General features: G+C 43.2%; 1 protein-coding gene across 2 annotated transcripts in view; it reads left to right on the top strand.

The window, feature by feature from the left end:
• Window positions 1–1,427: 1,427 nt before the first annotated feature.
• The window catches only part of FAM214A (family with sequence similarity 214 member A), a 62,105-nt gene continuing 46,198 nt past the window's right edge, over window positions 1,428–17,334 (top strand). Inside the window, exon 1 of one of the 2 annotated variants that reach the window (XM_044979649.1) lies at window positions 1,428–2,306. In XM_044979649.1, coding sequence (XP_044835584.1) covers window positions 2,291–2,306 — 16 coding nt within the window. In that variant the 5' untranslated portion in view covers window positions 1,428–2,290. Of the gene's footprint in view, window positions 2,307–2,371; window positions 2,468–17,334 lie in introns of those variants that run through there. The other variant, XM_044979650.1, reaches the window with a different exon arrangement.

Raw genomic sequence — 17,334 nt, 5'->3', positions numbered from 1 at the left:
AGAGCTATAAAATTATAGTGTAGATGTTCGGGCTTGGGCTGGGAGAACATCTTTGTATAAATCCTGACTATAATGAGTGTACTTGTGTCAGAGAGTCAGGGTAATGGTTGCATATAACCTGCCCAAGTGGGGAGAGGATCAGGCATATGTCTTGACTGTATCATGATCTTGCTAATGAAACATTGACTGTGTGTGTTTAAATCCTGCTCATACTGGGAAGGGTGTGTCTGTATAAATTCTGATCTGGGACAGAGGAAGAAGGGGATAGTTTCCTGCATGAATCCTGCCCACCGTGGGGAAGGACTATCTGTACAAACTGTAACTATAGTGGGGACATGGTATAATCTACCTAAATCCTGGTGCTAATGAGGAAATGACATCTGCATAAGTGCTGACTACAGTAGTAGGAGTGGGTGTCTGCATCACGGCCGTTCATAGTGGCAGGGGGTGTCCGCAGAAACCCTGATCATAGGGTTTTTTGTTGTTGTCCTGGCCTATGCTAACTATATTTACACTAAGCTGGGCAGCCTGTCAGTCAAGCCAGCTGCAGCTCCCTTCCCCACCTGTGGTGGTGGGATTTGGGGGAGGGGAGAGGAGTCACCCTTACGCAGCAATCAGGCCTAAGTTGTTCTTGGGCTTTGTTGCTATAACAACGGAGTTCCTTCCCGGGCTCGGGGCCAAGGAGGAAGTGACGAGAGGGGATTGGTTGTTGTTGGGACATGTGACCCTGGCAGCGTTTTGACAGGGCAAACAGAGCCGGGAGGCGGGGAAGCGGGGCAGGCTGGGGGATGAGTGTGCGGAGGGGACGCAGGAAGGGGTTTAGCGGGGTCCTAGCGCTGCTCAGCTGCCGGGACACACTTGTCCCCGCCGGGGCCCTCCTCCCTTCCCCCTTCTGGCCTTAGGTGAAGCCGCCGAGCTTAGCACACGCCCCCTCCCCCCGGCCCTGCTCCAGCGCTTGGCAACGCCTGGGGTGGGTGTGATGCGTGCGGCCCGTGCGGCCGGAGGCAGAGAGGTGCCAGGCGGCGAGGAGGGGAGTTAGTCAGCAGCGCGGAGAGGCGGCGGAGCCATGGAAAACAGCCCTCTGCGGCAGCAGCGAGAGGGAGCGGAGGGGGCCGTGGCGGGGGGGAGGCAGAAGTGAGGCGGGCGAGCGGAGGGCAGGGGCGGTGCCGTGTCGGGGGGGTGTCGTGGCGCTGCCGGGGCAGGTATCCGCTCCCCTCAGCCGCCGCCGCACACTTCCCCGGCCTCGGCCTGGGAGATGAGCCTGTGACATCCCGGGAGGGAGGGAGAGAGAGGGGCACGGGGCACGGCAGGCGAGCAGCGGCTGTGGCCGGGCGCGGAGGGGGCGATGAGGGCGGCATGCGGCCGCCCCCGGCGCTAGCCAGGTGCCGGTGCAGGGCTAGCCCGCCCCGCAGGGGGCGGTGATCGGAGGGGGTGTCTGTGTGACAGGCGGAGCGGGCTGCGCAAGCCCTGTCAGACGCGGGCAGGTGGGGGGCACTGACAGGGAGCTGGTAGGGCGGAACGGCTGTGCCGGCTGCTACGAGTCCCCTCCTCCCCCATCGCAGTATGCTAGGAGCGGGGCTAGGCGGGCAGGCGGAGCGGGGTCGCTCGTGAGCGGAGGGTGTGAGAGAGACGAGTCCCAAATCCAGGTCAGCCCTGGCTGGCTGAGGGGGCAGCGAGATCAGCCGGGGCACTGACTGCGCTAGGGGGCGCGGGGAGGGGGCTGCCCTCTCTTCCAGCCCCTATCGCGATCGATAGTGTGAGGGGCTGCTGCTAGCCAGGAGCATTTGTGTAGAGGAGGGGGAGGGCAGTTGGAGGGGTCTGGCGTCTTCCCCCTCCTGGAGCAGGTAAAAAGGAGTGGACTCCAGGCAGCCTGAGCTGACATTGCCTGTGGCGGCTGTGACTCAGAGGCTCTTTCTGCTGGGGGGTGAGTTTAGGTGGCAGTGGTGTGGGATTTTACCCCGGCAGGTTATAAATAGACCTGCTCAGACGCTGTGTCAAGGAAGGACACATTGGCAAGTTCCAGAGAGAGAGAGAGAGAGAGAGAGACTGGCTGTGTTTAGCTTTTCTCCGCAGACAGCTGCTGCCACCACAATGAATGCAAGGAGGAGGCCTAGCTGTTAGCAGCAGGATCTTGTAAGCACTAAGGAGTGGAGTGCTGGGTTTTATTTTATTGTTTTACACATAAATAAAACTAGCCAGAGAGAGCATCAGAGAGTCTTCGGAAGAAGAACGACGAAAAACCTTATAAGCTCATTTCAGAGATCTGGGAAGAAACAGACTGGGAGTGAAAATGAAGCCAGAAAGAGGTAAATGATTTATTAAGAGTTTATTTTTTTTTCTAATTTTAGAAACAGCCTGTTTTTTAAGGCCTTCCTATATTATCACTGATTCTGGTTGAGGGGAAAGGAAAGAATACAGCTGCTGCTTTGGTTCAGTCCAGAAAATACTGAGAAAGGTATAACATAAGGTAAGGTGTAGTCTGAAATTAATTAGACAGAACTGGATATTGTTAGTGGGTTGTTTTTTTTTTTAATTCTGCTGTTTAAATGGATTAATTTTACCAGTAGAGCTCAGGGAAAGGAAGCAGAAACTCATTGTAGTAAACACCTTTTGCCCTGGGAGATAGTATCAGTTAAACATCAGAGTTGTATTCAGACTATTATCAAAGAGTTGCAACATTTTAAACAAAGAAATCAGTCACAGATACAGTCAGCCATCATCGGGCAATCCTGGCATAAATCAGGGATATGTAAATGCAGGTAAGTGCAGCCCAGAAACACATTTAAAACAACTATAACAGTTAAATAATATTTATTTAGGTTTGATACAAGAGATTTTTTTAGTCAGGTAAACAGTAAGCAGCAGGTTGAAATAGTCATACTGTTTGATCATATTTTTGTATGACTAATCCATAGGCAAAATAAGGTGCACTGAGAATGTATCTGTTTCTATCACTTCAGCTCTTGTATACAGTATAACAACAGCTGCTGATGCCCCTAGAGTTAAAAATATGTCATGGCTTCTCTTCTAAACCATATTATTGGGGTATATTGCTGTAAAAATTTGCCTCACTTAGCCAACAAGCAGGCTGTGAGAAAATTTTATTTTTTGTCATACTAAAGAATTTTCAAAAAATCTTGCATAGCTGCTTGTATAAATTACTTTTATTTTTTTTCTGTTTTTCCTGCTGCTATTTTTTGTTTAACTTAACTTCTTTTTAGTTTTAAAAACATATGTCTCTATTTGCCTGTACTATGAATAACTTTTTTGGTATTTGAGAAGTGCTTTAAAATAGTCTAGATATTGAGTGTTAAACATTAATATGCATGTGCAGTAACTATTTCCATTAAGCTTTTTATGATACAGTTGTTAATATGGACCTTGCACAGATGCCTATTATTATTTTCCACACTCTGTAACATTCTTCGTAGACATCATATTACAATCTGCGATTGTATATTAAAAATGTACAGCACAGGTTGATTAGTAATGTGTAAATTCACAGTTTAAAAACAATTGCTTGTACTTTAAAGCAGGTAGGTGCTACTAAGAAGCAAAGGAGTATTATTATTATTATTGAAATCTGACTGTTCCAAGCAAGCTGTTTGTAGTGTGCATCTTTAGACTTCAGATCACATGACCGAAGTTTGAAAGCTTAGCTGTCTACCACCAAGGTGAACTCAACATTTCAAAATAAATAATCAGATAAAACCAGAGAGTCAATATTTGCAGTTTTAAACTATTCTAAAAGCTCTAATTGACCTTTGTCTATGCTTTTGTAACTCAGATAGGAAAATGCAGTTGTCTAGTTCATATTTTAAGATGCTTGTGGAATGGTTAATGTCTTTTAATCAATATGATGTGGAGATGAGTGGATTTGTTGAGAAACAAAAAAAAAGTGGTAAGATTTTTTCATGGAAACTGGCATTTAGTAGAGTGAGATTACATTTAATTATCTCTAAGAATCTTCAGACAGTATAGAATGTTCAGTAATGTGTTTAAACTGCTTTCAGATCAACAGCAAATGAAAGTAAGTTGGGGTTTTTAAAACAGTCATAGCTGTTTTCACAACAAATAGAGAATGTGAATAGCCATTTTAGTAAATGAATATCTCTAGCTTAAATGTGTGCTGTTTGTTAATGTACTTGAGTAATACTATATACAAAGGGGGTTATGAAAGTGCTGCCTAAATGCCACATGCAGCCCACAGATGCTCTTACAGAGGCACGAATCATGCAAATGTTTACATGTGCTGCCTTCTGCATAGCAGCTGCACCACAGTAGAGCAAGCAGTCAAGTGTGCAATCACCTGCTCCCATTTGTTGCAAATTAATAGTGAAGGACACAAGACAAGCATTATTGTCAGTTTGTCAAGACCTAAATTGTGGTACAGAACTCCAGCATGTTGGACAAAGACCCATAATGAGCACACAATCGCTAATCAGAAAGAAGGAAATTTAAAAGATATGGAATAAACTTATTTAGCATAATTGTTGATAACTCCAGTTTAACTGTTGAGAAATTTTGAAATCTGTATTTTCAAGGTGGTTAGTAGTCTGTATGTTTGAGCCCTTGTATCTGTGCACAGAAGAATACTGTACTTCTGCATTTCTGAATTGGATGAATGGGGCAGGTCATTTGAACTGGATTTTTTTTTCTATAGATGTATATGCCTTCAAAAACCAAGTGGAGAAAAGATTTGTTTTTTTAATTAAGGTAATGCTTAACTAAGACTTTACCCAAAAGGATTGAAAGATACAAATGTTTGAGGGGGAAAGAAGGAGGATGATTGTTTGACGTACCTTTATCACAGTACCTAATTATGAGCTTTTCACAGAGACCAGGTCTACACAACAAAGTTTTGTCAGCATAGCTGTGTCAGTCAGGGATGTGAAAAAAACCACACCCTCTAGCCAACATAGGTATGCTGGCAAACGCCCCAGAGTAGACGCACCTATGTCAATGGAAGACTGCTTGCATCAGCATAATTAATGTCATTCAGGGAGGTGGTATACTGGCTGACAAACTGTTGGTTTATGCTGTGCCTACATGGGAGCTTTGCCAGTATAACTGTACTACTGTAGCTATGCTGGCAAAACATTTTAGTGTAGATAAGTTACAGAGTCACCAGTAGAGAGGAATGGCAGACAGGGAAGGAAAGAAGAGGGGAACTAATTCTGATGCCCCGCTCTTACTAACAGGGGGGAAGGTTTATGTGGGATAGAAGTTTATATGGGATAGAGGATCTAAAATACATAGTATGCCTTATAATGAGAGAAGATTGAAAATTGCAAAGGATAAAGACAAGAAATGTTTCTGGGAAAGCATGAGTATAGACCTCCAAAAGACAAGCTCATGGAGCAATCTTGGAAGCTAGGGAAATTGTTCATAGATCTGAAGTGTGAGGAAAGATGTAGCCTCATCACAGTTAAATGTGAGCCTTAATTGGCTGTCTTCACTAGACTTTTTCACTTAAACTTCACTGGAGCTCCACCACTGGGAGCATTAATGTAGATAGGCAGCTGGCCTCTTAACTGCTGTCACCTAACTGTGCTCTCAGCAGATCTAGATGACATGGTAGTTAAAGCTTGATGGTCACTTGTCTGTACCATGTCTGCATTAGCATTATTATTTGGTACGTTGTTGCCAAGTCTCACAATTCTATCACAAGTCTTGCAATATTTGGTGTTTTTCCTGGAGTCGTAATTAAGTAAGAATCTCAGATTTCATTACCAGTCACAGAAGCTACAGTGTGCAATTTTAAGAGAAAACAAATTCCAGTGTTGACAAAACCATGTCTGTGTAATGTCCTGTCTGCAAGTACAGAAATTTGCTTGCACAGATATACTGTTCTTTTGCAGTGATGGTGTTCGGCCTCTTTTACTCTCAGTAGGTACCTGCCTATTGCATTCCATAAACTAGTTATTTTATATATAATTTGATGGAACCAAGTTCCAACAAGATGTGTACATATACACTGAGTAGCTGTTTAGTCTTACTAATGTATTAACCCTTCTCTTTCCTTACTCCTTCTCCACTGTTTGTTAAGCTTTTGTGGCTCGGTCATTTGTGACCCATCTAGAATTAGACTGTAAGTTCTCTAGGAAGGAATCATCTGTACTTTTAAGTGTTAATTCCTTCCCACACCATCCTGCTTCAGGGAAAGGGGAAGATTTCCTGGATGACTCGCTTCTATCCTGTCATCCAAGCAAAAAAAGAAGAAACCATCAGGCTGAAGATTATGCTCCTCTCTCCTTCCTCCTTTCCAGAGAAATCAAGATTGGAGGTGCTCAGTGGTCTGTTCCTAGCAGTTGGGTTGAGACCCCCTTATGTCTCTTTCCAGTGATCAGTGAGAGGAAAGCCGATAATTCAGCCTTAATAGAAATTTGGCCAGCCTTGTCACGTTGAGGCTGTACATGAAAGACTTTCCAGTGGGTGTAGGGAAAGGGGATGAAGACAGGGATTTACAGGAAGTTGGGAGAAGTTTGGGCCACAAAACGAGAATTTAGTGTTGTGAAAAATTTTGAGGTTTTAAAATTTTTCATTTACATTAGAATGAAACTGAGACCTTTTGGGGGAAGAAACAAAACAGAATAGCAGATGAGAAACCTTTCCAGATGAAAGTTTTGTTGAAACAGATATATTTTGCTTTTAATTGACATTTTCAGAAGAGAAAAGTTTTGCTGAAAAATTCCCAAGCAATTCCAGTTGGGAGCCTGTTTGCATGAGCACTTCTTCCCCTGGCCAACTTATACTGAGTGCATTTTTTTTTTCAAGGAGACATTAAGGGGGAAACTTTTGTTTCAGGCATAATTTGTGTGTTTAACTTCACAGGGGCATCCTTGGCAAGTATTTTAACAAGTGGTGAATAGTACAGCAAATAGATCAAGTAATGAACAGACCTTTTTAAAAAAAGTGTCCCATACATAAGCCTCTTCATTTTCAGTTTAAACCGATTTTTACTGAAAAAATTCCTGGGCTTTACAAAGTATTATTCAGTTATGATTTTCATCCTACTTTTGTATCATTCAAACATATATATGTATGTGTGTTTATGGTCTGGTCTACACTACACGTTTAAACCAAATTTAGCAGTGTTAAACCGATTTAACTCTGCACCTGTCCACACAATGAGGCCCTTTATATCGATATAAAGGGCTCTTTAAACCGATTTCTGTACTCCTCCCCGACGAGAGGAGTAGCGCTGAAATCGGTATTGCCATGTCGGATTACGGTTAGTGTGGCCGCAAATTGACGGTATTGGCCTCCGGATGGTATCCCACAGTGCACCATTGTGACTGCTCTGGAAAGCAATCTGAACTTGGATGCACTGGCCAGGTAGACAGGAAAAGCCCCGCGAACCTTTGAATTTCATTTCCTGTTTGCCCAGCGTGGAGCTGTGATCAGCACGGGTGGCGATGCAGTGCCAAATCCAAAAAGAGCTCCAGCATGGACCGTACAGGAGATACTGGATCTGATCGCTTTATGGGGGGACAAATCTGTTCTATCAGAGCTCCGTTACAGAAGACGAAATGACAAAGCATTTGAAAAAATCTCCAGGCTATGATAGACAAAGGCCACAGCACAGTGCTGTGTGACAAGTGTAACGGAAAGCCAAAGAATCAAATGGACGTTCAGGGACGGAGGGAGGAGGTACTGAGGACTCCAGCTATCCCGCAGTCTCCGAAAAGCATTTGCATTCTTGGCTGAGCTCCCAATCCAGGGAAAAAGGGCGCGAAATGATTGTCTGCCGTTGCTTTCACGGAGGAAGGATTGAGTGACGACATTTACCCAGAATCACCCGCGACACTGTTTTTGCATTGGGATCTCAACCCAGAATTCCAATGGGCGGGGGAGACTGCGGGAACTATGGGATAGCTACGGGATAGCTACCCACAGTGCAACGCTCCGGAAATCGACGCTAGCCTCGGTACATGGACGCACACCGCCAAATTAATGTGCTTAGTGTGGCCGCGTGCACTCGACTTTATACAATCTGTTTTACAAAACCGGTTTATGTAAAATCGGAATAATCCCGTAGTGTAGACATACCCTATATGTATGTTTTATTAGGAAAATACAATACATTGCATGAGATATTGTATATGTATTACGATAATATATTTGTTTGTGTGTATATGCAAAGCTGCCTGTTGAAGTAAGGCTATGAATTAGTCTAGAACAATGTTTCCCAAACTTGAGATGCCGCTTATCTAGGGAAAGCCCCTGGCGGGCTGGGCCAGTTTGTTTGCCTGCCGATCGTGGCTCCCACTGACCACAGTTTGCTGCTCCAGGCCAATGGGAGCTGCGGATGCGGCAGGTAAACGAACCGGCCCAGCCTGCCAGGGGCTTTCCCTACACAAGCGGTGTCCCAAGTTTGGGAAACACTGGTCTAGAAGGTACACACAACAAACAAACAGGCACACATGCAAGCTATGAAGTGCGTGTGCATCTGAATGTACTGATAAGTCTCACGCCCACCACGTACACATTTCAAGCTGTTAGCAGATAACTGTTTAAAGATTTTACACACTAAAATGGGAAGAAAACGGAAATCTGTATCAGAATACACTTCAGAACACAAGGAAGTATTCGAAAGTTTTAAACAAAAACAGGAGAAAAGGATAATGTTGAGTGTATGTGCTGCAAATGATGTGGTCCAGTTATTAAATGTAAATATTTATAGGCTAATAGTTCCAAGTCTACAAGAGTAAACTGTTTATTCAAATGAAAACATTTATTTGGAGATTAGAGAGAGAGTGTTTTCTTAAACTCAGAAGTGGCATTATGTTTTGAGTTCTGTTTTATAGTTCTGCAGCAAACCACATTGATGAAAGGAATTCAAAGCATTAATCTACTGAATACTTTTTTTCTTCTGTCTTTCCATCCACCAAAATAAACTGCTATATTTACCCAGAAAAATTATTAATAGTTTTTTGCACTGATTTTCACCTGTTTTTGTTGTTGTGGTAATAAACACTGATAAATTCCTGGGAAAAATTAAGTAAAATAAAAACTGAAAACGAAGAGCCCTACCCATACAACATTGTAATACAGACCCCTTAATTTTATAATATCTGCTCCCCCAATAAAATGGTGTCTTAAATACTCATTTTTGTTATTGTTACATTTTGGAAGCTTACCGCAGTTTAAAATGAATAATACAAGTTATGTAGACAATGTAAACAAAAAGTGGAGATGATGTTACTTCCTGTTTAATAAGGAAACTATCATTCTAAATATGTTTCAATTATGCGTCTGGCTGTAGGTGCCACAGGTAAATAAATGCAGGGAAGGGGAGATTGAACTGAAGCGGGTGCTGCTTCCTGTTTAGTGGAGAAATTATTTTGAAAATGATCAGTTGTGGCTCTGGTGCCATGGTTAAATGCAGAGAGGGTGAGAATAAGATGGTTGGAGAGAGGAGGAGGCATGGGTGTGCTTTTCCTAATCTTAAAATTACTTTTATAGCGTAATCTTTAAAAAAAAAAAAAAAAAAAAATTATTCGGATGAAAAACGCATTGATGGGCAGTCAGAATATTACACTGAAATTCCATTTATAAGGCATGAAGCTGTCTAGCCTTAATCTGTGGGGAAAACAGATTTGTTCTTGTAGTATGCAGTGTACATATGCATCCATGGTGTTAGAAATCAAGGTCTTTTTTCTTTTTGTTGAGGAGTTGGGTTCTGGTTTCTTTTATTTTTCTCTTTAATATCCACCCCCTTGCTGCCAAAACAAGACTGTACATTCTAGTAGCAATAGATTACTATAAAAGCTTGGTTTAAGTAAAATTTTAACCATGAGATGATGGTTTTCTTTGTATTAATAATGAGACTTTTAAGAAGAAAACACTAGTTATTTATAAATGGACTTAATTGAAATGGTTCCTATTGTGAAAACTTACATTTATTGCCTAAAATTGAATAATTTTAATAGTACTGAAAGGCAAACTGCTAAAGGCAATTGGATAATTTCATCTGTGAGGTGGAAGATCTTAAGAATTTAGAATTTCCCTCTTCACCAGAGCCCTGGAGAGAGCTGCTCTGGTGTGGTTTCACTTTATATGTCTAGGGATGGAGTTGAGCTCATGCTATCTTGGAAGAGAGCATGGGGATGGTGGGTCTGATGGTACTGCAACTACATGGGTTCTGGCTATCCACCTCATCCCCCATGTTGGAAGAAGTGCAGTGACTGGTGCAAAGGCAATAAGTCTCCACATCAAAGTGTCTTCCCCTGCACTGTTAGGCCTAGTCTACACTAGGTATACCTGCAGACCCACCTAACTGTAGATGCAGCTTTTGCAGTATAAGAGTGCTTTTGCCAGTCTAGCTTAGAAGCTAGGCTGGCAAATGTATGTTTTTTCTGGTATAACTGTGTCTACTCTAGGGCTTTTGCCAATATAAAAAATTGGCAAAAGTTTCTAGTATAGCCTTGATCTTACAGAAACCCTGTTGTGTGGACTGAGCTGTACATCGGTCTGTGGATTTGGCCCTTATGACTTGATCTAGCACTCACTGAAGTCAAGTAGGGCTTTTCACCAGGTCAGATCCTTAGGGTTCAACATATATGGAATCTTAGGGCATTGCTATCCTGCTCTTGATTTTAGAGGTCACATTTAAGTCATTAGAAGAGCTGAGTGCCTGCCAGGCCCAAATTACTTGCCTTACAACTTTTGCTGATTGACTTCAGTTTAAAGTACACTGTAGAATAAAATTTCACTTCCTAAAATCAGCAGTATTCTCTGGAATAGGAATAGTGTCACCTGACTGTCACTTTGTGTTGTCACTTTTTACTACAGTACCTCTGTAAAAAGAATTTGCCCCTTCAGCACTTCATGCTGGCAAACTGTGTTTCTCTGGTAGTTTTGATAAAGACTACCTCAGTACCTCTGTTAGGTTCTGAAAACGGACTTATTCTCTGATTGCACGATCAACACACATTTGTTGCACATCTATCTAGCAATGCAATAATTAGTCAATAGAACAATGTACTTTCATTGCAATTTACTTTTTAGTAACTGTTTCCTCCATCTTGATGCAGTAACTACTAGCTAAAGTCTTTCAAATTTTGAAAAACAATGACTTGAAATAGCTTTTAAGGTAGGATAGAAAGTGTTCTTTCTTAGCTTTACTTCCTTCACATAACTTACTGCTTGTTTTTAAGGGCTCCCCCCCCCCCCAACTTATATATTAAGGCCAAATTAGGTCTTCAAACATGTAGTGTAGTGGTCTCAGAAGTGCACATATAGTTCCATGGTCACTTTTGCACTTGTAATTTCTCAAGTAAATCGGACTTCATGCATAAATAGGCAGTTAATCACATAAACAATTTGTGTGAATGCAAATGGAGCAATATGGGGCTTTGTGTGTGTGTGTACAATCTCACTTCTAGTTCCTGAAAATTCTCTATTCATAGCATATCCCCACCCCCTCTCTTTGGCCTTTTCATTCTTCCTTTGGTATATATGCAGTTATACACAGTAGACAATGTACACTCATACTTGGATTATATATACAATTTGCTGATACTAAAATTTTAAGCGACTTTTTAAAAGGCTGCCTGTAAACAAACAGTAATTTAATTAAATGATATGACCATCACAAATGTTCTCCAACCACTTTTATGTAATTATACTAGTTATTTTGACCAAATCAAAATTCTGACACTTACGATTTTGCTCATCATATAGTATATATGTATAGAATTTGTTTTAATTTATTATGGTAGATTTTGTAGCAATGAATATTGGTCTAACTTTTAATGTTAGCAGCTTTAAAAAATTTTAAAGAAAAAAAACCTGTTGGACACTGTGCCAGAGAACCTTCTAAAATTATGTAGACCTAAAAAATGAAACCGTACTAATGGTGAATAGAGGGGCTGTTTCTAGGGCTTGGGGAATGTAGAGAGAATAACTATGTATGCAGTCAGGGAAGTGAATAAAGCACTTCAGGTAGCAAAACTGGGGGAAAACCTAATTTATGTTCTGAACATGATCACAGTCTCATTGCAAATAAATCCAAAATCATTGGTGTGTGTATAGTTTTATCTGCAATGATTCTGAAAAGAACAAATTCAAAATAATGCAGCTTATTTCCATAACACTGTTTCCATCTGAGCTATTTAACTGCACCACTGGGTGCATAATATTTTTGGTTACATGCTCTGGAATATTTTAATAGCATGCAATCTTTCAAGATTTTCCGTGCTACATAACAAATCTCTCATGGGTGAAGAAGAAATAGTTTGCACTACTAATCAGTGCTCTGTTTCCTAATTTGTTATTTCTGTAGAGTTCTAACATCCTAAACCTAATATGCGTGTGATACTAGCTGCGGAAAGCTGCATTAATGCAAAGTTAATGCTGCATTGTTAAAATCAGGACACAAAAAAGTTAGGGACCTGACAGCAGTGTTAACTAATTTGTTGGTAACTGTCTATTTAATAGTGCAATTTTTTTTTTTTAAGTTTCAGTGAGAATGTCCAAGAGGAGGGGTGGGAAAACCTTAGGGTTACACTTGGACAGAAGGAAGAGGTAAGATATTTAGAGATTTCTAGTTATAGAAATATAATTTGACTTACAATTTAATACCATTAGTATAGCAAAAAGATTCAGATTTATAGTCACTTTAAAACAAAGTCAAAGATTGCTAATTTCTGGTAAGAATAAGGAAAAGTTGGAATGTGTTGGTTGGTGAGGAAAAGCACAGATGATTTACTCACTCATATTAGAAAATCAAAAAGGTATAGAAACATGGTCTAGTGCAGTGTTTCCCAAACTTGGGATGCCACTCGTGTAGGGAAAGCCCCATGCGGGCTGGGCCGGTTTGTTTACCTGCCAGGTCCGCAGGTCCGGCTGATCGTGGCTCCCACTGGCCACGGTTCGCTGCTCCAGGCCAATGGGAGCTGCTGGAAGCGGCGGCGGCCAGTACATCTCTTGGTCCACGCCGCTTCCAGCAGCTCCCATTGGCCTGGAGCAGCGAACCGCGGCCAGTGGGAGCTGCGATCGGCCAGACCTGCGGATGCGGCAGGTAAACAAACCGGCTGGGACCAGGGGCTTTCCCTACACAAGCGGCGTCCCAAGTTTGGGAAACACTGGTGTAGTGGATAGGGCATAATGCTGTGAATTAAGAGACCTGGGTTTCTGTTCCTGGCTTTGCCACTGACCTGCTGTGTGACCTTGAGCAAGTTCCTTCACCCCTCTCTGCCTCTATTTTTTTCTTCCTACCCTTTGTCTGTTTGATAAATTAACTGTAAGGCCTTCATAGCAAGGACTGTATGTGTCTGTTTGTTTGCACAAGACCTCATTCATGGGGTCCCAATCTCCGATGGAGCTTCTTGGGACTATCATAATACAAATGATAAATATAATGGTGGCTTGGAGGCATCAACAGATCTATATTTCTGTTACTGTGCTTTCAGAAGTCCTTCTGTAAATACTTGAGGGGCAAGAGGCATGCATGTTTTAGACCTTAGAATTATTTTAAATATTTAAATTCTTCCAGGAAATATTGTATTAACCATTCTGCCTCAATATTACATTAGCATTTTAAAAATTAATCTCCTTAATAGTTTGTACATAATGTCATTTAAGGCCCTGATGTGCTTCCACCGAGGTCAGTGGATTTTGCCATTATCTTCAGTGGCAGCAGGATTAGGACCATAGTGATCCCATTTAGTCTTTGAAGTTCACATCTGAGAATATATCTTCACTGTAGAGTTAGCTTGGGTGATTGGCACTCAGCTTAGCCTGGGTGTGAGCATCCACACTTCAAAGCCATACCCAAGATACTGGGTCCTTACTGGCACTACACTCACTCTTGTGTGTTACTAGACTTCTGGGGGCATATCCCATGGCTCTTTATGCTGAGACACTCTGATTTTTCCCAATGAATTGTGGGAAAACTTGTCTGTCCTTTTAAACACATGGGGAATTGTGGGAAGGCATTGGAGGACTATCAGCACTTGAGTGGTTTAGCTTGCATCCTTCCTGCAAAATGGACAGGCTAGCAGCTCTAGTGAAAGTAGAACCTAGGCTGTAGCTCAGACCACCAACTGTGCCACTTCTCCTGGGTTGAAAGTGCCACTAAACTCAGGCAAGGGGATTTTGTGTGTGGATGGAAGGGATGTTAGGGAAAACACTTGAGTTACTTTTCCATTGAAGATGTGAAATGTATGGGCAAGGGAAAAGGGGTTAGTATTCACCATGTCTACTTCTAGTTGTTTTGTCTGAGCATTTTTTATAAGTCTAGATAAACAGGGCAGCAGTACGTTTACTTGTCTGTGTCATCTAAATTTTCAAAATGCATCCACAACTGAAGAGAAACCCCTGACCTCACCCCTAAGTCTGCTTTGTCTTTCTGCTGGAGTTGTCTGATGGCAAGGCTCTGTGTGTCCTTTTTTTTTTACTGTGTTTCCATAGGGAAGGGAATTTCACACCATTAGTCACTGAGTAGGGACTAGACTATCGGGATCAGCCTGAACAGAAAATGCGTAGTGAGATCACAAAGGATGATAAGATACCTACTGAGCCTGAAAATCTTCCTCTCTGCCCCCCAATGATTTTAACTTTAATTTGCACTTTTCTTCTCCCAAACCTAATAAAGTACACAGATTTTATTAAGGATATTATTCATGCCAGGTTTCAAACTTCAGATGTTATTTTTCAATAAAAACATGATTGGGGAGGGGTTTTGTTTTTTTTAAACATTGAAGGGAAACATGTTATTCCCTCGCCTCTCCATTGCAGTACTTATAACTCGAAAAGGGTCAAAGGGATTCTATTCAAATTTCATCATTGAGCAGAGACCAAACATGGAAAATTGAAGCCCAAAAGGAATACATCTGGAAAGTTAGGAGTATGAAGAGAGGGGTGAATAACAACGGTTGCTGCCATAGCTACAGTAATAACTATTCTCATGCAGTACTTGGAATGTTCAGATATAACAACTGCAGATGGGCCAAAGAGGTAGGAAGAGTACTGAAGACTTTAGTTTCAAAGGAAAATTTAATTCTAATTCCTTTAGGGGTGTTTGGATTTTTTTAAAATGTAATTTGAAAACCACTGTTATGTTCTAATGCTGCAAAAAATGTATAATTGTTGAAGGCTCATGCCTGTGCCATGAAATGAGCTTTGTTTAGAAGCTCACACACACTGTATTCATGATGCCTTGTTACGTAACCTGTATCTCTCGTACAGCATTGAACCATACTTATTTCACCTGCAAATAATTTAATAAAACTTATTTTCTATCAACAAAATACAATATAGTAATTCAAGGAGGCCAACGACTGAGGAGAGGCCCATGTCTGACTAAGAAATTGTCATTAATGACCTTTGTAGAGAGAGGTTTTGCTGAAGTGTAGAGGTAAAAGACAGATTACAATAATTCAAGAATAGAGTAAGGGCTTGTCTACACTTAAAGCGCTATAATAGCACCAGGGTTGCCAGGTGTCTGGTTTTCGACTGGAACACCTGGTCGAAAAGGGACCCTGGTGGCGCCGACTGAGCTGGTAAGTCTGATTGGTGGTACAATGCGGGCCTGGAGCTGAGGCAGGCTCCCTGCCTGTCCTGGCTCTGTGCGGGTTGTGGAAGTGGCTGCCAGGTCCCTGCGGCCCCTAGGCACATGGGCGGCCATGGAGGTTTCACTCGCTGCCCCCGGTCCAAGTGCTGGCTCCACAGCTCCCATTGGCCAGGAACTGCGACCAATGGGAGCTGTGGGGGAGGCACCTGCAGGCGCAAGAACAGTACGTGGAGCTTCCCTGGCTGCCCATACACCTAGGGACTGGACATGCTGGCCGCTTCCTGGGAGCCACAGTAAGTGCCACCAGGACCCTGCACTGCTCATCCCAACCCCCTCTCCTGCACCCCAAACCCCTCATCCCCGGACCCACACCAGAGCCCACACCTCCAGTGGGAGCCATCACCCCCTCCTGCACCCTGGTCCAGCCTGGAGGCCTCTCCTGCACCCTGAACCCCTCATTTCTGGCCCCATCCAGAGGCTGCCCCCCAGATCCCATACCCCCCGCACTCTCTACCCTAGCCCGGAGCCCTCTTCTGCACCCCAAACCCCTCATCCCTGGCCCCACCCCAGAGCCTGCACCCCCAGCTGGAGCCCTCACCCACCCTTACCCCAACCCCCAGCCCAGTGTAAGTGAGAGAGGGTGGGGGAGAGCGAGCGACAGAGGGAGGGGGTATGGAGCAATCGGGGGCAGGGCCTCAGAAGGGGCAGGGCAGGCGTGTTCGGTTTTCTGTGATTAGAAAGTTGGCAACCCTAAGTAGCACAGCTGCCCTGCTGTAGTGCTTCAGTGTAAACACTACCTATGCTGATGGGAGGGGCTCTCCTGTTGGTATAGGTAATCCATCTCCCTGAGATGTGGTAGCTATGTAGATGGGAAAATTCTTCTGTCGACCTAGCACTGTCAACACAGGGACTTAGTTCAGCTTAACTACACTGCTCAGGGGTGTGGATTTTTCACATCCCTGACAGACGTAGTTAAACTGACCTAATTTTCTAGAGTGGACCAGGCCTAACTGGTTATGAAGTTGAAACAGCAGGAGTGGATTACAATGCCCAAGGAATTTGGAAGTGAAGAGCAGGAGGTTTGTTATAGGACAGGGATCGGCAACCTTTGGCAGGCGGCCCATTACCCTGGCGGGCTGGGCCGGTTTGTTTACCTGCCGTGTCCGCAGGTTCGGCCGATCACAGCTCCCACTGGCCGCAGTTTGCCTCTCCAGGCCAATGGAGGCTGCAGGAAGTGGCAGCCAGCACATCCCTCGGCCCACAACACTTTCTGCAGCCCTCATTGGCCTGAAACGAGGTACTGTGGCAAGTGGAAGCCGCAGTCGGCCGAACCCGCAGACGCGGCAGGTAAACAAACTGGCCCAGCCCACCGGGGGCTTACCCTGGTGGGCCGCGTGCCAAAGGTTGCCGATCCCTGTTATAGGATAAGGGAGGCAGTCGTGTATTTAAAGGTAGAGGGCAAGGAGCTTGATGAAAGAAAGAATAGGGAAGAGGGAACTGGATTTCAGTCTAATATTAATCTAACACTTCAAGGTTAAACATTTCAGTTTCATTTTAATAGCCTTGTGTTGGTATCTGTCAATTATTGTTCCATAATGTTCAGTTTTTGTGTGTCTTTTTCTTTTTTTGGAAAATGCTTGTGCTGAGTGGTTAAAATTCACTAAGCTTAGCATGGCTGACTGTCATTGTACTACTTTTGTTTGGGTATACTTTCAGGCATTGAGACATGTCAGTAGCTGTGTTATGAGATATATTTTGGATGCGTTGGAAGGCACCGTTAAAGTATGCTGCCTGATGTGCAGTTACGGACATGA

The sequence above is a fragment of the Mauremys mutica genome, chromosome 11 (genome assembly GCF_020497125.1).
Source record: "Mauremys mutica isolate MM-2020 ecotype Southern chromosome 11, ASM2049712v1, whole genome shotgun sequence".
NCBI lineage: Eukaryota > Metazoa > Chordata > Testudines > Geoemydidae > Mauremys > Mauremys mutica.
The sequence above is the reverse complement of the archived record's forward strand: the minus strand, read 5'-3'. Positions and strand labels throughout refer to the sequence as shown.